This window comes from Rhinopithecus roxellana, chromosome 13 (genome assembly GCF_007565055.1).
Source record: "Rhinopithecus roxellana isolate Shanxi Qingling chromosome 13, ASM756505v1, whole genome shotgun sequence".
Lineage (NCBI taxonomy): Eukaryota > Metazoa > Chordata > Mammalia > Primates > Cercopithecidae > Rhinopithecus > Rhinopithecus roxellana.
Window position 1 is genome coordinate 35,211,494 of NC_044561.1, and position 23,274 is coordinate 35,234,767.

Genomic DNA, 23,274 nt, shown 5'->3' on the forward strand with positions numbered 1-23,274 from the left:
GGCCCGAGTCTGATTTTCCTCTTCTTGTCCTTTTCCAGTCCTGGGGGCCTCCTAGGCCCAAGTGTGGCTCCTCCCTCCTTCCCCTCACGTAACTGAGAAAGGACTTGGAATGCCTGCTTGCCTTTAGGAGAGGGCTGTTTTTTTCAGCAGCAGGGGCTGGGGCTGGGTCAAGGGCCAGAGGTAGAGCTGGAAGTAGGCTGAGCTAGGGCTGGCTTAGGGCTGGGGCTGGCTGGGTTGGGGCTGGAGCTGGGGCTGTGGCTGGAAGTAGGGCTGGAGCTCAGGCCAGGCTGGAGGTGGGGCTGGGGTCAGTCTGCTCTTTCTCAGCACCTGTACCTTGGAAAACCTGGCTGTCTGGCCCCAAGAAACATGCAGGTCCTTTCATCAGAACTGGAAGTCTTGCATGGTAATGATTTAGGGGAAGAAAACCGCTGTCTGTTCACCCTAGTCCACAAGGTGATGGCTGAGGTCTGAGTTAGAGGAGTAGCTCTGGACCTCCATGAAGCTGGGACCGCTGGGCTCACCGAGACCTCGTGTTCTCTTTTCCTACTAGGTCGACACTACCCCTAAAGCAAGAAGAGTATGAGGTGAGTGTCAGCTGTCAGGCTGAGCAAAGGGGAAGGGTGGAGATATGCAGGGGAGAGGCTTGGGCCAGGTGCCCGAGCTGGGGCCAGAGGTCATGAGCCCCCTATACACCTTGCCCCCAACAGGCCTTTCTGCTCAAGCTGGTGCAGAATCTGTTTGCTGAGGGCAATGATCTGTTCCGGGAGAAGGACTATAAGCAGGCTCTGGTGCAGTACATGGAAGGGCTGAACGTGGCCGACTACGCTGCCTCTGACCAGGTGGCCCTGCCCCGGGAGCTGCTGTGCAAGCTGCATGTCAATAGGGCTGCCTGCTACTTCACCATGGTGAGCCTGGCACCCTCCTTTCTCTCCTCCTCCGCTGTCCTGATCACCACATCCCTCTGGATGCCCAGTGGAGCCAGGCCCATACTCCAGTGAGCCTGTAGACCAGGGCCAGCCTCCTCCCAGCCTACGTTCAGAATCTCATTGTCCTGGTGGCTCTCAATCTCAACTGTACAACATGCTCAGCTGGAGAGCTTTTAAAAGTATGATGCATAATAAAAAGGTTTTTTTTTTTTAAATGATACTGATGCCCTAGCCCTACCCCAGATGAAGTAACTTAGAATCTTGGGGTAACCCTGGGCCTCGGTGGGAGTCTGACTTCTCCTGGTCCTCCTTCCCGGCCCCACTGTTCTTTCCATAGCCTCAGCCTCATCACTGTTTCTTTACAGATTTCAGTGCCTTCCTCCTCCCCCTCCTCTCCTCCTTAGAGCTGCAGCCTCCTCCTCTTCCCTGTCCTGTGCACCCACTGACTCAGGTTCATGAGATCCTGTGGGAGGCTCTGCTGCAGGCTCTCTAGAGGACCCCGTGACACCTCTGCCATCCAGCAGACTCTTCTGGATAAATGGCTCCCGGATGCCTCAGGGTTAACCCTTGTATACACTCTGCACACAGAGCTACCTTCATGGTCTCACTGCCTCTTAGAGATGCCATTGTTACTCTCAGCCCATCATGTTCTGAACCAAAGGCAGAGATGGATATAGACTTGTTTGAATGATCAGGCTGGTGGTTGTAGATCTTCAGGCCCTTTCCTGCAGTGTCCCGCCCAAGCCCACTGCAGCCCCATCAGCTAGACACGCAGATACCCTTGATCAGAGGCTGGACACCAGGGTGCTTCCTTCTCTCCTGGAGCCTCGAGCCCTGTCCCTGACCCAAGACTTCAGCTCTTCTATCTCTGCCAAGAAGAGAAGCTGGTGTTCATTCCTAGGCAGGGGCAGGAGGCCTGGGGGAGGGAGGGTCATAGGTGTTGACCAGTGACCACCTGCTCCTCTCCGGCAGGGCCTGTATGAGAAGGCGCTAGAGGACAGCGAGAAGGCACTGGGCCTGGACAGCGAGAGTATCCGGGCATTGTTTCGCAAGGCACGCGCTCTCAATGAACTGGGACGCCACAAGGAGGCCTACGAGTGCAGCAGCCGGTGTTCCCTCGCCCTGCCCCACGTGAGTGTGGCTCTGCAGCCACGCTGGTGCCTGCTCAGAGGCCAGAATTCTAACCTTCTGGCCCTCACTTGGGCCCAGCCACCATATCCTTGTGTCTCAGCTTCCTCCCCTGTGACTTGCAGATCCTGACGTTAACACTAGCTCCCATTCTCTGAGCACTGAGTGGGTGCCAGGCACTGCTAGGATACGTTGTGTGTATTAACTCACCTAATCCTGGCAATAACCCTAAGAGGCAGATACTGTGATTATCCTCATTTTAAAGATGGGGCCAGACACAGTGGCTCATGCCTGTAATCTCAGCACTTTGGAAGGCTGAGGCAGGTGAATCACCTGAGGTCAGGAGTTCGAGACCAACCTGGCCAACATGGCAAAACCCCATCTCTACTAAAAATACAAAATTTAGCCGGGCATGGTGGCATGCGCCTGTAATCCCAGCTACTCGGGAGGCTGAGGCAGGAGAATTGCTTGAACCTAGGAGGCGGAGATTTCAGTGAGCTGAAATTGTGCCACTGCACTTCAGCTCGAGCGACAGAGTGAGACTCCATCTCAAAAAAAAAAAAAAAAAAAAGGCCAGGCACGGTAGCTCATGCCTGTAATCCCAGCACTTTGGGAAGCTGAGGTGCATGGATCACCCAAGGTCAGGAGTTCGAGACCAGCCTCGCCAACATGACGAAACCCCATCTCTAGTAAAAATACAAAAATTAGCCTGGTGTGGTGATGCACACCTGTAATCCCAGCTACTTGGGAGGCTGAGGCAGGAGAATCACTTGAACCTGGGAGGCAGAGGTTGCAGTGAGCCGAGATCGCACCACTGCACTCCAGCCTGAGCAACAGAGCGAGACTCCATCTCAAGGAAAGAAAAAAAAAAAAAAAAAGCCCAGGCATGGTGGCTTACACCTGTAATCTCGGCACTTTGGGAGGCTGAAGAGGCTGGATCACGAGGTCAGGAGTTTGAGACCAGCCTGGCAACATGGTGAAACCCCGTCTCTACTAAAAATACAAAACTAGCCAGATGTGATGGCGGGCACCTGTAATCCCAGCTACTCAGGAGGCTGAAGCAGGAGAATGGTGTGAACCCAGGAGGCAGAGGTTGTAGTGAGCTGAGATTGTGCCACTGCACTCCAGCCTGGGCGATAGAGTGAGACTCTGTCTCAAAAAAAAAAAAAAAAAGAAAAAACAAAATATATGTATGTTTTAAAAAATAAATGAGGGGATGGAGGCATGGAGAGAAAGAAAACCACTTACGGCTGGGCGCGGTGGCTCACGTCTATAATCACAGCACTTTGGGAAGCCGAGGTGGGTGGATCACTTGAGCCCAAGCATTTGAGACCATCCTGGACAACATGGTGAAATTTCATTTCTACAAAAAATACAAAAATTAGCCAGGCATGGTAGCACATGCCTGAAGCCCCAACTACTTGGGAGGCTAAGGTGGAAGGATCACTTGAGCCCAGCAGGTTGAGGCTGCAGTGAGCTTTGATCACGCCACTGCACTCTAGCCTGGACAACAGAACAAGACCCTATCTCAAACAAAACAAAAGAAAAGACGAAACTGACTTACCCAAGATCATGACAGCCAGTAGGTGGCAGAGCTAAGACTTGAACCCAGGCAGTCTGATTCTAGAGTCAGTGCTTTTAACCTCTGCACTGAAGAAGCACATAACTGACATAAGGAGTAAAAGGGTGACCTCGGCCAGGTGCAGTGCCTCATGCCTGTAATCCCAGCAGTTCGGGAGGCCAAGGTGGGCGGATCACGAGGTCAAGAGATTGAGACCATCCTGGCCAACATGGTGAAACCCTGTCTCTACTAAAAATATAAAAATTAGCCAGGCGCTGTGGCGTGTACTGTAGTCCCAGCTACTCAGGAGGCTGAGGCAGGAGAATTGCTTGAAGCTGGGAGGCGGAGGTTGCAGTGAGCCGAGATCGCGACACTGCACTCCAGCCTGGTGACCGAGTGAGACTCCGTCTCAAAAAAAAAGTTACGCAGGCATGGTGGTGCACACCTATGGTCCCAGCTACTCGGGAGGCTGAGGCAGGAGAATTGCTTGAACACAGGAGATGGAGGTTGCATTGAGCTGAGATCACGCCACCGCACTCCAGCTTGGGCAGCAGAGCAAGACTCTGTCTCAATAAATAAAATAAATAAATAAATAAATAAAGCCAAAGTCTTGCTGTCATAGCTGTCACTAGGTGGGGAAGAAACAATGAGAAATTATCAACAGAGAGCCTGTGAGGTGGCCCTGGACTGCTCGCAGCTGGTTACATCCCCCTCTCCCCATTTACTTATCCACATATCAAATATTTTTTGAGCGCCCCTGTGGGACACAGATCTGTGCCCCACAGGGTCCCGCAGCCCACTGGAGACAAATGAAGGCAGCTGGGGTCTAAGCCTGGCTCCACCTGCGACTCCCAGCCTGAGTGTGAAGAAGCACTTCCCATCTCTGCACATCAGTTCCACATCTATACGATCCCCTTCCTACTTTATCCCTGAAATAATGGATGTGAAAGAAGTTGGGGAAAGGTAAATGCTAGTCAGGAAGGGTGGAAAGGAAAAGAGTGACCAGAATCCTGGAAGACTCCCTGGAGGAGGTGGGGCTTGAGTAGGGCAGAAAGTGGCAAGAAGGATTTGGGTGGGCAGAGCAGAGGACAGGCAGTGTGCACAGTGGCCAAGGATATTGATGCTAGAGAGCTGGCCTGGGTTTGGGTTCTAATCTTGGGTCTGTCACCTACTAGTTACGTGACCTTGGCCATGGCTTAGCTTTTCTAAGCCTTGGTTTATACCCCTGTAAAATGGGGTGATGACCGTGCATCCTAGGGCTGTGCCAAGGATAGAATACGAAAATCGTATAGGGCAGTTAGCACAATGGCCAGACACAGTAAGTGTTCAGAACACATTTGTGTTATCATGCTCATTGCTTATTATTCTTGTTTCTCTAATTCTGTTTAGTTCACAATTAAGAATCTTTCTTGGCCAGACACAGTGGCTCATGCCTGTAATCTCAGCACTGTGGGAGGCCAGGGTGGGAGGATCACTTGAGTTCAGGAGTTTGCAACCAGCCTGAGCAACATAGCAAGACCCTGTTTCTACAAAATTTTTTTTTTTTTTGAGACGGAGTCTTGCTCTGTTGCCCGGGCTGGAGTGCAGTGACCAGATCTCAGCTCGCTGCCAGCTCCGCCTCCCAGGTTTATGCCATTCTCCTGCCTCAGCCTCCCATGTAGCTGGGACTACAGGCGCCCACCACCTCGCCCAGCTAGTTTTTTGTATTTTTTAGTAGAGACAGGGTTTCACTGTGTTAGCCAGGATGGTCTCGATCTCCTGACCTAGTGATCCACCCGTCTCGGCCTCCCAAAGTGCTGGGATTACAGGCTTGAGCTACAAAAAATTTTTTTAAAAATTAGCTGGGCATGATGGCATGCACCTGAGATCTCAGCTACTCAGGAGGCTGAGGTGGGAGGACTGCTTGAGCCCAGGAGGTGGAGGTTGTAGTGAGCTATGATTGCAGCATTGCACTTCAACCTGAGTTTGACAAAGCAAGAGCTTGTCTATTAAAAAAAACAAAAGACAGCCTTTCTGTATGACCATAGTCCCCTGATCCATATAGCATTTTTTATTAGAGTGTCCACGATAGATCCACACCCAGGTCTCACTGGTACTTACTCATAAGGAGGACAAAGCAGCTTTCATCCCCACCACAGGGGATAGAAAGGAGCCGGGACCCAGTTAGGGTTAGTAAATGGCCAGACGAAAGTAACTAAGGGCTCCTGGCTCTGCTTGAGGGAACTCTCTCTTTTCCCAATCTTTGTTGGCAAACATTCACCGAGCCCCTGCTCCATGCTGGGCACTGGGGATCACAGATGACTCCAACCCAGGCCCTGGCCTCCAGAAGCTTGTCAGTGAGGTCGGAGGTAGACACATGCCCAGATGTCAGTGCCTTCCTTGCCCCTTTGTGCCTGGACCCCAGCTTGTAGCCATCTGTTTCTTTGTTCACTGTCTGATCTCCCCCTTTGGATTGGAATCTCCATGAGGCCTGGGCCCATCTGCCCTGTTCGCTGGGGTATCCTTTGCCCCTCACTCATGCTTGGCACGTAGTGCATGTTCTATATTACAGCCTGGGAAGGGAAGGAAGGATGGTTGCTGTCTAGTGGTCACTAAGTGTGGTCCAGGCACTGTTGCAAGCTTTCCACGCCCTGGCTCCTTTGGGCCTTACAACCCTGTGCCTCATCTATGTATCCTCACTTGCTAAGGGTTGCAGAACATTGTTTCGTTTTAGAAACAAGTTGTAGAACTATATAATGTGACCTCATTCCTGTTTAAAAAAAGAAAGAGACAGCCAGGCACAGTGGCTCACGCCTGTAATCCCAACACTTTGGGAGGCTGAGGCGGGTGGATCACTTGAGGTCAGGAGTTCAAGACCAGCCTGGCCAACATGTTGAAACCCCTGTCTCTACTAAAATACAAAAAAAAAAATAAAAATTAACTGGGCATGGTGGCACATGCCTGTAATCCCAGCTATGCGGAAGGCTGAGGCAGGAGAATCTCTTGAACCCAGGAGGCAAAGGCTGTAGTGAGCTGAGATCACACCACTGCATTCCAGCCTGGGGGACATAGCAAGACTCCGTCTCAAAAAAACAAAACAAAAAAAAGAAACAATCCCCAAATCCCCGCAAAACAAAACTAAGCTTTTTTTTTTTTTTTGAGACAGGGTATTGCTCTGTTGTGTAGGCTGGAGTTCAGTGGCGTGATCTCAGCTCACTGCAGCCACTGCCTCTTGAGTTCAAGTGATTCTCCTGCCTCAACCTCCTGAGTAGCTGGGATTACAGGCACCCGCCACCATGCCCGGCTATTTTTTCTATTTTTAGTAGAGATGGGGTTTCACCATGTTGGCCAGGCTGGTCTTGAACTTCTGACCTCGGGTGATCCGCCCACCTCAGCCTCCCAAAGTGCTGGGATTACAGGCATGAGCCAGAACTAAGCATTCTTTATAGGTCTGCATTCATGCATTCCTAGAAAAGAGCCCTAAGGAAACACATCAGCCCAGCAGAGTGCGATTCCCTCCTGGAAAAGCCTAGGGCGAAGGCGGAGACCCAGGGAGCACTTGCTCTCCCTGTAACATTCTTCCCTTCTACAGTGACACTGTCACTTGCTAAATTTTAGAAATAAAAAGACTATACTAAAATAAAAACAAAGTGATTCATTTTCTACCCCCAAATAAAAGGAAAAACAGAAGCATGGGGTGGTGGTCCTGGTGCCACCACTCATTAGCTGTGTGACTTGGACAAGCCAGGGTCACCTCCTGGGGCCTCACTTTCTCATCCGTAACATGGGGTGACCATGACCTCCCCCCGTAGGGCTGCACAGGTGTCCAGGAGCACGGCTTTGTGAGCCCGGGCAGACTGACCCACCACCCTGTGTCTTGTCCTCTGCAGGATGAAAGCGTGACTCAGCTTGGTCAAGAGCTGGCCCAGAAACTGGGGCTGCGAGTTCGCAAGGCATATAAGAGGCCCCAGGTAGGTGGGCTCGGGACCCTGGGAGGGTCGGTGTGGATGTGAGGAGGTCTGAAGCGAGGGACCAGGCACCGTGGAGAATGTGGGTGAGGGTGGCCAGGGCCAGGTTAGGACAGAGGGGAGCGACAGCAGGTGATCTTCCTTGTCTGTTGGCTGAAAGCCCCGGAACCTTTCAGAAAAGGAGATAGCAGCCACCGCTTCTAGCTCACCTTAGACTCCAGCTGTTGAAAACTACTCCCTCCCTGCGCTGGCTGACTTTAATCACCTGGAGGTGGCCTGAGTTGACACTGGCGTCCTTCAGCATTATGTTCTAAAATAACCCCCATATGGTGCAAATTTGAAGTGTCGGTATCCGTTTGGCTGGTTCAGATCCACAGAGATTCATTTGGCACCTGCCAAGGGCCACGAGGCTGCACATGGGAAAGCTCGTGACTCGAGTCTCTGCTGTGACCTTGAGCAAGTTAGTTCATCTCTTTCCACCTTGGTTTCCTCATCCGGAGGATGGAGATAATTTATGCCCACCCCAGAGGGCTCATGGGAGAATTAAAAAAAGAGGTGCCTCCCGCCTGTAATCCCAGCACTTTGGGAGGCTGAGACGGGCAGATCACCTGAGGTCAGGAGTTCGAGACCAGCCTGATCAATATGGAGAAACCCCGTCTCTACTAAAAATACAAAAATTAACCGGGCGTGGTGGCGCATGCCTGTAATCCCAGCTACCCTGGAGGCGGAGGCGGGAGAATCACTTGAACCCGGGGGACATAGGTTGTGGTGAGCCAAGATCGCGCCATTGCACTCCAGCCTGGGCAATAAGAGTGAAACTCCATCTCAAAAAAAAAAAAAAAGAGAGAGAATGGGCTGGGTGCAGTGGTTCATGCCTATAATCATAGTACTTTGGGAGGCTGAGGTAGGCAGGTTGCTTGAGCTGAGGAGTTCAAGACCAACCTGGGCAATATGGCGAAACCATCTCTCTCCAAAAAGTACAAAAATTAGTCTGGTGTGGTAGTGCACGCCTGTAGTCTCAGCTACTTGGGAGACTGAGGTGGGAGGATCACATGAACCCCAGAGGTCAAGGCTGCAGGGAGCTGAGATCACACCCCTGCACTCCAGCCTATGGGACAAAGTGAGACTGTCTCAGAAAAAAATTTTAAAAATTAACAAATAAGGCCGGGCGCGGTGGCTCAAGCCTGTAATCCCAGCACTTTGGGAGGCCGAGATGGGCGGATCACGAGGTCAGGAGATCGAGACCATCCTGGCTAACACGGTGAAACCCCGTCTCTACTAAAAAATACAAAAAACTAGCCGGGCGAGGTGGCGGGCGCCTGTAGTCCCAGCTACTCGGGAGGCTGAGGCAGGAGAATGGCGTGAACCCGGGAGGTGAAGCTTGCAGTGAGCTGAGATCCGGCCACTGCACTCCAGCCCCGGTGACAGAGTGAGACTCCGTCTCAAAAAAAAAAAAAAATTAAATAAGTAAAAAGATAGAATGTTTGAGACGGTGTCTAGCATGGTGCGTGACACACAGTAGAGGTGTGCAGGGAGGTCCTCTGCCCAGGTCAAGGTTGGCGGAAGAAAACCCCAGAATCTGACCCAGAGAGACAGAGCAGGTGATTTCCGGCAGGCCTGGGGACAGGGACTCAGGAGACACTGCAGATCCCAGCTGCCTGTGTCAGGGCTTCTTTCCTGCCCCAGCTAAGGGGACCTTGAGCATCTTTTCAGAATCTTTACCTCTGCCCACCTCTCTCCAATCTCTGGCAGGAACTGGAAACCTTTTCTCTGCTCAGTAATGGCACTGCGGCTGGCGTGGCAGATCAGGTAGGACTGGGGCTGAGCCAACCTGTCTTGATTTATCCATTATGAGAGGTTTGGATTCACTCTCTCCGGGTATAAATGACCTCAGGCAGCGGGTCCAGGGGCCTCCGCCTCCCCAGGAGGTGCCTCCCATGACCACGGGGGCAGGGTGTGGGGACAGGCCATGGCTGCTGTTGGCAGAGAGTGGTCATTGCCGGGGAGCCCCTGGGGGCAGCCTTACTCATGGACCCTGGCCAGGACACAGTCTGGGCACCTGGTCCCACGTGCCTTCCTTCTGCCTCCCGCCCCACATTTCCTGCTGTGTTGCTTTTTTTCTCACCAGCCTTTCTGCAGGTTCAGTCCCCTGGGCCTCGAATGTCTTCCTCTTCCCCACCCTGCCTTTCTCTAGCTCTTCGCTTTTCAAAGCCCAGCTCAAGGGCATGCCCCTGCTGAAACCCATCCTGCTCTCCCTGGCTCAGTGACTCTGCTGGGGAGAGGCAGCTGAGACTGAGGATTCTGACGAGGAAGAGCCCAACTGGGCCCTGCAGCCTTGCGCAGGTCCTTCAGAGTCCACATTCTGAAATGCGGACCATCCCTCAACAGAAACAGGGGAGGAAAGTGCTTGATAACCCGGTACACGGGACCCAGCAGGAAATGAAGTGGGCAGTCACTGCGGAGAGCTGCTGTGCTGTCCCGAGCTAGGGACTCCTCCTAAGGGCCAAGACAGGCCTGGCTCATCCCGGGAGGTGGGGCAGGGCCTGGCACACAACTAAGACCCCTGCCCTCTACTCACCACACAGGAGCTGCTCAGGTAGACTTTGAGGCTTTCTGGAAAGTGAGGGATGGGCTATAAGAGCACTGATGGAACCCGAGGTCCTGCCACCTTGTACGTTAAGGGAAACTGAAGCACAGAGTGGGACGGGGACAGGGCCAGTGTCACACAGCGAGGTAGCAGCAGGCCTCCCTCCTCCAGAGCTTTGCAGCACTTTCTTTCATTCATTCCAAAAGGAGGCTCACAAAACACTCTTGGCCCTGGGCCTGAGAGAGCTGCATCCTTGCCCTCAGGGGCCTCCCAGCCTGCAAAGAAGGCAGGTGATGATCTGCCTTTGTAGCACTCATGGTATGTGTGCCAGGCACGGTGGCTCATTCCTGTAATCCCAGCACTTTGGGAGGCTGAGGTGGGTGATCACTTAATTTCGGGAGTTAAAGACCAGCCTGGCCAATACGGTGAAACCCCATCTCAACTAAAAATACAAAATTAGCTGGGCGTGGTGGCGTGCACCCGTAGTTCCAGCTACTTGGGAGGATGAGGCAGGAGAATCACTTGAACCCAGGAGGCTGAGTTTGCAGTAAGCCGAGATCACGCCATTACACTCCAGCCTGAGAGACAGAACAAGACTCCATCTCAAAAACAAAAGAAATTATTAGGCCTGGCACATACCAGGTGCTCCAAAGAGGAAACATTAAATGAATGAGAAGTGATTTGTCTAAGTTTACCCAGTATGGGCCAAGCACTGAGCTTGGGGTTGGGTACGTGATAAACAAAACAATTCTGTTCCCTGCCTTCAAAGGGCTCACAGTCCAGGAGGGACATTAGGACATTAGCCAGATCATTTCTGGTTACAAACCGTGATGAGGACTCTGAAGGCAGAGTGTGGGGAGACCTGAGCCATTGCAACTGGGAGGCCTGATTTAGACAGGATTCAGTGACATTTAAGCTGAGACGGGAAGGTTGAAGAGGTAGGAGCAGGTGTGCAGGTGAAACAGCATTCCAGACCGGGGGAAGGTGTTTACAAAGACCCTGAGGCCTGGAGGAGTGTGGGAGGAGCCAACGCTAAGGCAGGCAGCCCCCTGGGGGTCCTGGAACAGGAGATATAAGCCAGACCGCTTGGCCCCTGGTGAGAAGCTCAGTCTTAGCATTGGGAAGGCATTGAAGGGAGGCAGCATTAATTCTATTCATTGATTCAGAAGGTATTTATTGAGTACTGCTTTGTACCCAGTGTCAGTTCAGACGCTGGGAATAGAGCACTGAGGTAGCTTCTCATCACAGCAAGCGGAGCTGGGGCTGGGCAGGCACAGCAGATGCTCAAAAGATATTTGTTGAACGACTGATGACTGTGGCCAGGGGGCCATAGCAAATATGGGCTGAATGCCCAGCTCTCCAGGGCCAGGCCTCAAAGCCCTGCTCAGTCTGCAGCCAGATGACCACAGATGGTGCCATCTACGCAGGCACTCCCAGTCCCAGCCAGGCCGTTCACCCATCCCTGCAATCTTTCTGGGCTCCTCCTGCACGTTCATAGAGGTCAGGCGGGGCATGGTTAGGGAGGGCTCTAAGAAGCCCACAGTGGAGAGGACCAGTTCAGACCTGCCTCATGAACTCAGTTTGCCCAACATGGTACCCACATGTGCACGTGCACACACGGAGTGGCCCTAGGACACATGAGGGCAGGGTGGTGTCCCAGCCAGAGCCCCTGGCCTTCTGTCAGTTGTGCACAGACACAGGTAAACGCAGGCTGCAGGGGTCCTTGTAGGTTCTCCACCATGAGCACCCTATTCGCTCAGCCGGCTGGTCATTCCACATGTGCATCTGAAGTGGGGATGGTCCAGGCTGTGCCCTCAGGGAGCTGCTTATGACCCAGGAGCCAGGCAGAGGCCCTACAAGACAGAGTCTGTGCAAGAGCTGCCTCTGGCAGTATGGGGAGCAAGATGCAAGGAGGGCTGTGAGTTCCAGGAACAGAGAGCCCAAGGCAGCCTTGGTGGGAGAGGGCTTCAGTGAGGCAGGGAAGCAAGACTAAGAGGAAGGGAGAGCTGGAGAGGGGGGAAACGGCACTCATGACCAGGGACACAGCCTGCGCAAAGGCTAAGCAGCAAGAGAGAAAGACACCCCAGACCACAAGACCAGTTCCTCCCATGGGGCTCAGAATAGCCTGGGCTCTGCAGTGGGACGTGCTTTGGCTCAGATCCTGAGCCCGCTCCTTATCTACGCAGGCCACTCCATCCCTCAGAGCCTTAGCTTCCTTCTCTTTCACAGGGGTCCAGTACCTGCCATTTTTGTGGAGGTTACAGAATTACAGTGGGTCAGTGTGAAAGCTCCCAGCAGGGCGTCTGCAGGAGAGATAGAGCTCCATAGACCTTTGTTGCTAAACGGATGTCACCAGAAGGAGTGCCATGCAGAAGGGCAGGAAGAGTGAGCCTGGCAGGCTGGGTTGATGGCATGGGCAGGAGGGCTGAGAAGGCGACTTTGTCCTGTATGACTTGGGAGCCATGGGCACGACGTAGCAGGGAGAATCACCGCTTTCCCTAGAGATGTTCATCTGGTACCTCTCTTCCCTCAAAGACTTTATGTGCCAGGCGCGGTGGCTCACGCCTGTAATCCCAGCACTTTGGGAGGCTGAGGCGGGCGGATCACAAGGTCAGGAAATCGAGACCATCCTGGCTAACACAGTGAAACCTCGTTTCTACTAAAAATACAAAAAAAATTAGCCGGGCGTGCTGGCGGGTGCCTGTAGTCCCAGCTACTCGGGAGGCTGAGGCAGGAGAATGGCACGAAGCCGGGAGGCGGAGCGTTGTATGAGCCGAGATCACGCCACTGCACTCCAGCCTGGGCGACAGAGCAACACTCTGTCTCAAAAAAAAAAAAAAAGACTTTATGTACTTACCATGAGGATAGCAGCTCTGTGATCCAGCATGGCGGCCTTGGTTTGGCAGCCAATCTGTGGTGAGCAAACACTCCAGAGACTGAAGTGCACACATTTGCCATGTGCTCCATGGCAGGCTCAGATGCGGGAAGGCGGTGCAGGGTGTTGGTGCAGGTGTGGGTGGGGGAGTGTACAGTTCCAGGGGACAGACTCAGGGCAGGCTCTTGGATCAGACGGCCCTGCTCTGATCTGTGCATGGCAACTTTCTGGGCTGACATTTCCATGCCACGGGATGCTACCTCGCAGGGCGCCTGGACCGAGGGCTAAACCCCACAATGGGTGTGAGATGCTGGCCTGGGCTGGCGTGAGGCAGGATGCCGGATGAATCTAGCTCCTGGTCCTGTGGCTGCTGGTCCTGGGAAAGGAAGGCTAGTGGTGGAGTCTGGTCCTCCATCTGGCCCTCTGTAGGGACACCGAAAGGGCGGGGCCCCCCAGGGCCTTATCAGGGAAGCAGGACTTGAGCTGGACTCTGAAGGACTCAGAGAAAAAGGGGAGGTTGTCAGGACAGGGAAGGATGCACCACGGCCTGAAGTTCAGAGCGTGGGAGCTGATGAATAAAACACCAGCTCTCCCAGGCCAGTTTCCTGATAGCTGGGACTCAGGAACTTATGCTGTGCATCTAATAAACACAGGCCAGGCATGGTGGCTCACACCTGTCATCTCAGCACATTGGGAGGCCGAGGCAGGCGGATCACGAGGTCAGGAGATCGAGACCATCCTGGCTAACACGGTGAAACCCCATCTCTACTAAAAAATACAAAAAATTAGCCAGGCATGGTGGCGGGCGCCTATAGTCCCAGCTACTCAGGAGGCTGAGGCAGGAGAATGGCGTGAACCTGGGAGGCAGAGCTGGCAGTGAGCCAAGATCGCGCCACTGTACTCCAGCCTGGGCGACAGAGTGAGACTCTGTCTCAAAAAAAAAAAAAAAAATTCAAAAATTAGCTGGGCGTGGTGGCATGTGCCTGTAATCCCAGCTACTCGGGAGGCCGAGACTAGAGAATCACTTGAATGTCGGAGGCGGAGGTTGTAGTGAGCTGAGATCACACCACTGCACTCCAGCCTAGGTGACTGAGCAAGACTCCATCTCAAAAAAAAAAAAAAAAAAGTTGGGTGTGGTGGCTCACCCCTGTAATCCCAGCACTTTGGGAGGCCAAGGCAGGCGGATTGCCTGAGCTCAGGAGTTTGAAACCAGCCTGAGCAACACAGCGAAACCTCATCTCTACTAAAAACACAAAAGGCTGGGTGTGGTGGCTCACGCCTGTAATCCCAGCACTTTGGGAGGCTGAGGCAGATGGATCACCTAAGGTCGGGAGTTCGAGACCAGCCTGACAAACATGGAGAAACCCTAAAATACAAACATTAGCCAGGCGTGGTGTCGCATGCCTGTAATCCCAGCTGCTCGGGAAGCTGAGGCAGGAGATTTGCTTGAACCCGGGAGGCGGAGGTTTCGATGAGCCAAGATCGCACCATTGCACTCCAGCCTGGGCAACAAGAGCAAAACTCCATCTCAAAATAAATAAATAAATAAAAATACAAAATAAAAATACAAAAAAATTAGTCAGTCAGGTGTGGTGACGGGCGCCTGTAATTCCAGCTACTCGGGAGGCTGAGGCAGGAGAATTGCTTAAACGCAGGGGGTGGAGGTTGCAGTGAGCCAAGATCATGCCACTGCACTCCAACCTGGGCAACAGAGCGAGACTCTGTCTCAAAACAAACAAATAAACAAACAAAAAACACTTACAAAGCACTTCCTGTGTGCCAGGCCCTATTCTGAACTTTTCACACATAGCAGGTCATTTCATCCTGATAGCCTTCCCCAGCAGTGAGTGAAGCAGGCCCAGAGTGGATGGGGAAATTTGCCTAGGCTGCACAGCCTGCTCAGGCCCAGCTTCCCTCTAGCAGGAAGGCAGTGGGATCCCACCTGGGCTGCATCCCCTTCTCTGCTTCCTGGGGGACCTGGGGCTACCATGGGAGAGGAGAGCCTGGGGACCCAGGGAGAGGGCACTTTTGTCTTTGAACTGCAAGCCATCTGTGGTACTGCAGAGGGGGCTTGGTATGACCCTTGCCGCCTTCACCAGGGTGAGGACCCCACCCCGTGGCAGGTGGAAGCCAAGACTCAGAGGTTCCCTCCCTGCCCTTCACCACCCCTCCCTAGAGGGGCAGCTGTGGCGCTCCACTGATCCCATGCCCCCACCTCCTGGCCCATCCAGCCTCTTGCTGGGCACCACAGGGGTGAGGACCCAGCACATGTGAGGGCTTTTTTTTTTTTGAGATGGAGTTTCGCTCTTGTTGCCCAGGCTGGAGTGCAATGGCTCGATCTTGGCTCACCACAACCTCTGCTTCCCGGGTTCAAGTGATTCTCCTGCCTCAACCTCCCTAGTAGCTGGGATTATAGGCATGTGCCACCACGCCTGGCTAATTTTGTATTTTTAGTAGAGACGGGGTTTCTCCATATTTGTCAGGCTGGTCTCAAACTCCTAACCTCAGGTGATCTGCCCGCCTCGGCCTCCCAAAGTGCTGGGATTACAGACATGAGCCACCACGCCCTGCCATTTTTTTTTTTTTTTTGAGGCGGAGTTGCCCAGGCTGGAGTATAGTGGCATGATCTCGGCTCACTGCAACCTCTGCCTCCTGGGTTCAAACCATTCTCCTGCCTCAGCCTCCCAAGTAGCTGGGGTTACAGGCTCCTACCACCATGCCCGACTAATTTTTTTTTTTTTTTTTTGAGACGGAGTCTTGCTCTGCCACCCAGGCTGGAGTGCAGTGGCCGGATCTCAGCTCACTGCAAGCTCCGCCTCCCGGGTTTACGCCATTCTCCTGCCTCAGCCTCCCGAGTAGCTGGGACTACAGGCGCCCGCCTCGTCGCCCGGCTAGTTTTTTGTATTTTTAAGTAGAGACAGGGTTTCACCGTATTAGCCAGGATGGTCTCGATCTCCTGACCTCGTGATCCGCCCGTCTTGGCCTCCCAAAGTGCTGGGATTACAGGCTTGAGCCACCGCGCCCGGCCAATTTTTGTATTTTTAGTAGAGATAAGGTTTCACTATGTTGGCCACGCTGGTCTCAAATTTCTGACCTCAGGTGATCCGCCCACCTCGGCCTCGCAAAGTGCTGGGATTACAGGCATAAACTACCGTGCCCAGCTGCATGTGAGGGCTTTAATCTCCCCTGGCACTCTAAGTGCTCCTGGGTGCTGGGTCAACAGCGTAGTCATGTGCGGAGGGGCTGGTCCTGGGTGCCGGGATCGGGGCCTTCCCAGCTGCAGAGCCATTGTGGCCCTCTCCCCACAGGGAACTTCTAATGGATTGGGGTCCATAGATGACATCGAAACAGGTAATGTCCCTGATATGAGGGAACAAGTGGAAATTGAGGCCCCAGGTTGGGGGGCACTCAGCCCCCCACCCCTGATGTCCCCTAGAGGTCAGGGGAGTCAAGTCCTCTCCCCATCCCAGCCCTGTAGATGAGAGGGCCTTTGAGGGGTTCCCCACCCTGATACTCCCTGAGGCATGGGAGAAAACAGTGGGTTGAGAGCCACAGACCTGCTCAGGGAGGGGAGGGCATCTCTAGCCTGGCGGAGGCGGGTGCTGCCTCTTAGCTGGGTGCAGCAGTCCCATGGCCTTCACTCCAGGCTGCCTGCACATCCCTGCCTCTTCCAAAGCCCTTTCCCCTCCTCTTCCTCATTGGCTTCCAGAAAAGGTTGCCTTTTTAAGAGTGTTCCTGGGAGAGGGCATTGCTTACCCCAGAGGAAGGAGGCAGCAACAGTGGACATTCAGGCATTGAGCCTGGGCCAAGCGTTGACATCATAGGACTGAGGGCCCCTGCCAGCTCTGGGGCTGTGGCCTTCTTTGACCACCCCCTGAGTGTCTGCCAGTGGGATCAGCCGATGGGGAAGGCAGGGTTCCTGGGAAGAGCTGAAGGAAGAAGGGAAGGTATTGGGTGAGCGTCGTGGGGCTCAGGATGCCTCCTCCACCCCCACCAAGCAGTGCTCCCCTTTATCTCTTGCCCACCCCATCCGCAGACTGCTATGTGGACCCTCGAGCCTCCCCGGCCCTCCTCCCCTCCACGCCCACGATGCCCCTATTCCCTCATGTTCTGGACCTGCTGGCCCCCCTGGACAGCAGCAGGACCCTCCCCAGCACCGACAGCCTGGATGACTTCTCAGATGGGGATGTCTTTGGCCCAGAGCTGGACACCCTCCTGGACTCACTGGTGAGCCACACCGCCCTCCTTGTGCTCCCCTGAGTCCCTCTCCCCGCCGTGTCTCCATTGTCCCGGGGTGGAGGGAAGGCCCCCATGCTCATGTCATGTGTCTCAGGAGGAGGCCTCAGTAGGGACAGAAATGAAGCTGCAGACTGGGCATAGTGGCTCATGCCTGTAATCCCAGTACCTTGGGAGGCCAAGACAGGCGGATCACTTCAGGTCAGGAATTTGAGACCAGCCTGGCCAACATGGTGAAACCCCGTCTCTACTAAAAATACAAAAATTAGCCGGGCATGGTGGCGCATGCCTCTGGTATCAGCTCCTCAAGAGGCTGAGGCTGGAGAATCGCTTGAACCCGGGAGGCGGAGGTTGCAGTGAGCCAAGATCACGCCACTGCACTCTAGTCTGTGCAATGGAGCGAGACTCCGTCTCAAAAAAAAAAGGAAAAAAAATGAAGCTCCAGAATGTCTGGCCAGAAGGGACCATAGTGAGCACTGCTCCCCCGTGGGACAGGCTGAAGCCAGGGGACAGGGTGCAGGTCTCCTTGCTTCCCCAAGTGCCTGATGCTGCCCAGGCCTGGGCAGTCCTGTTTTCCTCTGACCCCTCCCTCTGTCCCTGCCTCGTAGTCTCTGGTCCAGGGTGGCCTGTCTGGCAGCGGCGTGCCTAGTGAGTTGCCCCAGCTGATACCCGTGTTCCCCGGCGGGACCCCACTGCTACCACCTGTGGTGGGTGGCTCCATCCCTGTCTCCAGCCCACTGCCCCCCGCCTCCTTCGGCTTGGTCATGGACCCCTCCAAGAAGCTGGCCGCCTCTGTGCTGGATGCCCTCGATCCCCCGGGCCCCACGCTGGATCCCCTGGACCTGCTCCCATACTCGGAGACCCGACTGGATGCACTCGACAGCTTTGGGTCGACACGAGGCTCCCTGGACAAACCTGATTCCTTCATGGGTAAGGCCATAGGTGGGCACGTTCACCCTCCCTGGACAGGTTGTACAGTGCTGTGGTCTCTCTGGTCCCTGGAGAGCGGAGTGGAGTTACAGATCTGTCTGTCCCCATTACCCCTTAGCAATCCCGGGCCATGTCTATGTGCTGCTGTCTCTCCAGTGCTCGGCACAGTGTGGGGCTGGGCCTGAGGGGCGGGTGTCTTCTTCAAGATCAAGCAGAGGAGAGCTATGACAGTCCAGGCCTCTAGACTCCCAGTCTGGTGCTCCCTGCCCAGTCTCCCAGGACCCTGGGTCACCAGGCTGGTGAGATCCCATGGGATGATCCTGAGGCTGGGGGCAGGGCACAAGGTCATGGCCTCCCACAGCACCACTCTGGGCTGGGTGCCAGGGACCCAGGGAGGAAGCCGGGTTGTCTGGGCCCTGGTGGGGCTAGCTTTCGGCAGTCGGAGACAGCCCAGGGCACTCGACTGAGAGGGCTTAACGGGACAGTGGGGGCATGGAGGGGATTCACTCAGCCTCAGGGCCAAAGGAGGCTTCCTGGAGGAAGTGGTCTTGAAGGAAAAGCTCTTGAAGGCGGGGTCTTGAAGGAAAAGGTCAAGTTCTCTGCCTGCCAGGCAGAGGAAGCAGGGGCACTATCCTGGCACAGCATGGCGTGGGGCTGGCTGATGAGGAGAGCAGCTGGGGTGGGGGCCTTGGTCTCCAAGGACCTGGGAGCAAGCTAAGGAACTTGGGCTTTTTCCTAGGGGCAGCAGGAAGCCCTGGCAAGTTTAAGCAAGGAGTGGACACACTCGGGCTGGGAGGCGTCTTTGCCCCAGGGTAGTGGAGAGGAGAGGATAGAGTCAGGGGTTCAGCGGGAGTGGGAGAGGACGTGTGGCCTGGAGGCTTCTCTGAGTTAGCAACACATAAGGGGAAGCCCTAGGAAGGCCCCTCACGCCTCAGAGCCAGAGCCACTGACCCCTATGTCTTCTCCCTGCCCAGAGGAGACCAACTCACAGGACCACCGTCCCCCTAGCGGTGCTCAGAAACCAGCCCCTTCGGTGAGTGACTGGAGTGGGGATCCAGGCCTCTCATCCCCTGCTGGGGGCTGTGGGTTCTAGAGTCGGGGAATGAGCCGTCTGCACGGGGTAAGGTGCTGCATTCCCCATGGCGGGCGCCCCCAGAGGGGATGGATCAAAGATGGTTACCTTGTGTCCTTCCTCACCAAGCCATGTGCTGGGCAGGCACACAGAGGGCACCATTGCCCTTGTCTGGTAGAAGAATTCAAGTCTCAGAGGGTGAAGTGAATTCCCCAGGGTTAGTAGCATCCCTGGTCTCCAGACTCAGCCAGGTCCTGAGTTTAAAAGAGCATCTGGGCCGGGCGTGGTGGCTCACGCCTGTAATCCCAGCACTTCGGGAGGCTGAGATGGGCAGATCACAAGGTCAGGAGATAGAGACCATCCTGGCTAACATGGTGAAACCCTGTCTCTACTAAAAATACAAAAAATTAGCTGGGCGTGGTGGTGCGCACCTGTAGTCCCAGCTACTCGGGAGGCTGAGGCGGGAGAATGGTGTGAACCCAGGAGGCGGAGCTTGCAGTGAGCCAAGATCACACCATTGCACTCCAGCCTGGGTGACAGAGCAAGACTCCATCTCAAAAATAAATAAATAAATAAATAAAAGAGCATCTGATGAAGGGCTGGGCATGGTGGCTCACGCCTATAATCCCAGCACTTTGGGAGGCCAAGGCGGACGGATCGCGAGGTCAGGAGTTCGAGACCAGTCTGGCCAATATTGTGAAACCCCGTCTCTATTAAAGATACAAAAATTAGCTGGGTGTAGTGGCAGACACCTGTAATCCCAGCTACTCAGGAGGCTAAGGCAGGAAAGTTGCTTGAACCTGGGTGGTGGAGGTTGCAGTGAGCCGAGAGCACGCCATTGCACTCTAGCCTGGGCAACAAGAGCAAAACTCCATCTCAAAAAAAAAAAAAAAAGGCCGGGCACGGTGGCTCAAGCCTGTAATCCCAGCATTTTGGGAGGCCGAGGCGGGTGGATCACGAGGTCAGGAGATCGAGACCATCCTGGTTAACAAGGTGAAACCCCGTCTCCACTAAAAATACAAAAAGCTAGCCGGGCGAAGTGGCGGGCGCCTGTAGTCCCAGCTACTCGGAGGCTGAGGCGGGAGAATGGCGTGAAACCGCGAGGCGGAGCTTGCAGTGAGCCGAGATCGCGCCACTGCACTCCAGCCTGGGCAACACAGCGAGACTCCGTCTCAAAAAAAAAAAAAAAAGGGCATTTGATGAGGATGCTGCACTCTGACCTACACTAGCTGTGTGGTCCTGGTGAAGTTCCCTAACCTCTCTGAGTCTTGCCTTCCTCCCCATCTGCTGATGACTTGGGGGATTGGTGGAGGGCATGAGCACAGGCTGCAGTCACGGCCCCTCCCATTTCTATGCTTTCACATTCAGCTTGCCTTCAAAGAAAGGCTCAGAGCCAAGACCCAGGTTACCCACTAGCCTGGGGGCTTCCCAAGACAGTCCTGATATTCTAGACTCTTGGACCACATTACCAAGCGCTCCCCTGGCTGGGAGGGTGGAGCAAGAGGAGGGGTCCTGGGTGGTGGTTTTGCTCTTGGGTGGGGGGGAGGTCATAGAGCACTCCCCCCTTCTGGTGCCCAGGCTGGCCCCAGTGGCCTCAGCCATCATCCAGTGCCCACAATGGCCTCCTTCCTTCTGTCACAGCCAGAGCCCTGCATGCCCAACACTGCCTTGCTCATCAAGAACCCCTTGGCTGCCACCCACGAGTTCAAGCAGGCCTGCCAGCTCTGCTACCCCAAGACAGGTAACATTTCACCTGCAGACTCCACGCCTCTGCCCAGAGAACTGGGAATCTCAGGAACATGAGATCCCAGATCAAAAGTATCCCAGTGTCTCAGTTGGAGATAAATGCCAGAAAACAGAAGCCCCTCTGGGGCAAAAAAAGGAAAGGGGCAGGAGTTTGGGGTCTGTCCCTGCCAGGCACCGTCTTCACAGTTCTTGCTAGAAAAACACTAACATGGTCAGACTCGCTAGAGAGTGAGGGCGGTGGTAGAAAGGGGATGGGTAGGCTGGGCATGGTGGCTCACATCTGTAATCCCAGCACTTTGTGAGGCTGAGGCAGGCGGATCACTTGAGGTCAGGAGTTTGAGATCAGCCTGGCCACCATGGCAAAACCCTGTCTCTACTGAAAATGCAAAAAGTAGCCAGGCTTGATGGTGCTTGCCTATAGTCCCAGCTACTCGGGAGGCTAAGGCAGAATTGCTCAAACCTGGAAGGTGGAGGTTGCAGTGAGCTGAGATCACACTACTGCACTCCAGCCTGGGTAACTGAGTGAGACTCTGTCTCAAAAAAAATGGAGTGTGTGTCAAGAATGGGCTCCCTGGAGGGCTTTACCCCAGCACGGCCCCCCAGTCTCCAGGGAGCAAGTAGCCAGGAAGGGTGTGGTGGGAGCTGGTGGGAGGCCCTCAGAGGGGAGGTAGGTATATAAGGAGGGGGCCAATACCTACCCATCGCATGGGCTTGCCAGCCATCACCCTTCAATTCTGCTTCCGGAATTACCATGTGTGTCCACCCTGCCCATAGGCCCCCGGGCTGGCGACTACACCTACCGTGAGGGCCTTGAGCACAAGTGCAAGCGGGACATCCTGCTCGGCCGGCTCCGGAGCTCGGAGGACCAGACCTGGAAGCGGATCCGGCCCCGGCCCACCAAGACCAGTTTCGTGGGCTCCTACTACCTGTGCAAAGGTGGGTGGGCTGCAGCAGGGCAGGTAGCACAGCTGGGGCTCAGCCCCTCCACCCCCAGCCGCCTCTCTGCTCCCCATCACCGGTAGACAGAACAGGGGTGGGCCTCACAGCCGCATGGGAGGAGAACGCTGGGGCCTAGGCTCCTGGGACCCATGCGGGAGGAATTCTGCATCACAATGAGCGTCTCTTGCCCTGAGCAGCTTCCAGAGGCAGGCAGGGCACATTTGGGACATTTGGCCGGACCCGAGCCCCTCACTGGCCCGTGCTCTGGAGTGTCAGGGGCCTGCATGACTCACAGGGAGCTGGCTTCTCTTACCACTGTAGGGCCCTGAGGGGCCGCGGGGCGGTGTGCCCAGCAGCCACAGGAAGCATTTAGGACTGGCGCATGGTAAGGGCTCCATCCACCTGAGCTCTCTGTCGCTTTTCTGTTGTCACTGTCCTCATTTCTGGCTCACATCAGCCTGGTTGGTATTTAATGGACATCCGTCATGTCCCTGACTTGCTTCTTTCTGGTCCCAGCCAAGCACCTCGGTCCCGCTGTACGGCAATGTGTAAATAGCCACGAATCGTTAAGCTCTTCCCAGTGCAGCCCTTTCATTCCATCAGCTTGCAGCCTCACAGCCATGGAAGAGGAAACGGAGGCTTTGAGAGTGCACCCACGGCTCTGCCTCTCCCCCGACCTGGCCCCTAGCTGTGGCCTGCCCAGGCCTCCTAAACTTGCTCCTTGTCCTCCCAGCAGCTGGGCTGGTCTAAGGACATGTCACTCTTGGGTCGAAGCCTCCATCAGCCACTGCCCGTTGCCAGTGGGATGAAGTCCAAATTCTGCGACAAGGCCTGCACGTGCCCGCATCCACCCCCTCACCCCCTGCTCCAACCACTCCCCAAACGCACTGACCCTCCCTGATTCCGTCACACACGCGGTGCCCTTTGAGCCTGGTCATCCTCTGCTCTTCCTTCAAGCACCGCCTGAATCTTGGGAAGCCGTTCTCTGCGGTGCTTCCCCTTGTAATCACCCCCACTCCACCCGGGGATCTGCCCTGCTCCTCCAGGCCTGTGGCCTGTTGTCCTTGTACGCCAAGAGCCTGGCAGAGAGATGAGACAAGGCAGACTTACAGTGGGAGGAGGAGAAAGGAAAACAGGTCCCACCCCCAGGAAATGGCAGATCTCCAGGTTCTGAGCCACCTTTCCTCTCTCCAGATGGCCCAGCCCCCAGAAATTTTGTTGTGTTTTGTTTTTGCTTTATGAGACAGGGTCTTGCTCTGTTGCCCCAGCTAGAGTGAGTGGAGCTGTTATACCTCACTGCAGCTTCAACCTCCTGGGCTTAAGTCAT

At 54.8% G+C, this 23,274-nt stretch overlaps 1 protein-coding gene across 2 annotated transcripts in view; it reads left to right on the plus strand.

Moving 5' to 3' along the window:
* ZC3H7B (zinc finger CCCH-type containing 7B) overlaps positions 1 to 23,274 on the plus strand; it is a 61,340-nt gene that overhangs the window by 22,309 nt on the left and 15,757 nt on the right. For both annotated transcript variants that reach the window (XM_010376486.2, XM_030914356.1), the window contains 11 exons: positions 551 to 584; positions 708 to 905; positions 1,899 to 2,057; positions 7,485 to 7,565; positions 9,315 to 9,371; positions 16,333 to 16,375; positions 17,061 to 17,251; positions 17,869 to 18,190; positions 19,165 to 19,223; positions 20,904 to 21,003; positions 21,783 to 21,944. In XM_010376486.2, the coding sequence (XP_010374788.1) occupies positions 551 to 584; positions 708 to 905; positions 1,899 to 2,057; positions 7,485 to 7,565; positions 9,315 to 9,371; positions 16,333 to 16,375; positions 17,061 to 17,251; positions 17,869 to 18,190; positions 19,165 to 19,223; positions 20,904 to 21,003; positions 21,783 to 21,944 (1,406 nt within the window). The remainder of the gene's footprint in view (positions 1 to 550; positions 585 to 707; positions 906 to 1,898; positions 2,058 to 7,484; positions 7,566 to 9,314; positions 9,372 to 16,332; positions 16,376 to 17,060; positions 17,252 to 17,868; positions 18,191 to 19,164; positions 19,224 to 20,903; positions 21,004 to 21,782; positions 21,945 to 23,274) is intronic.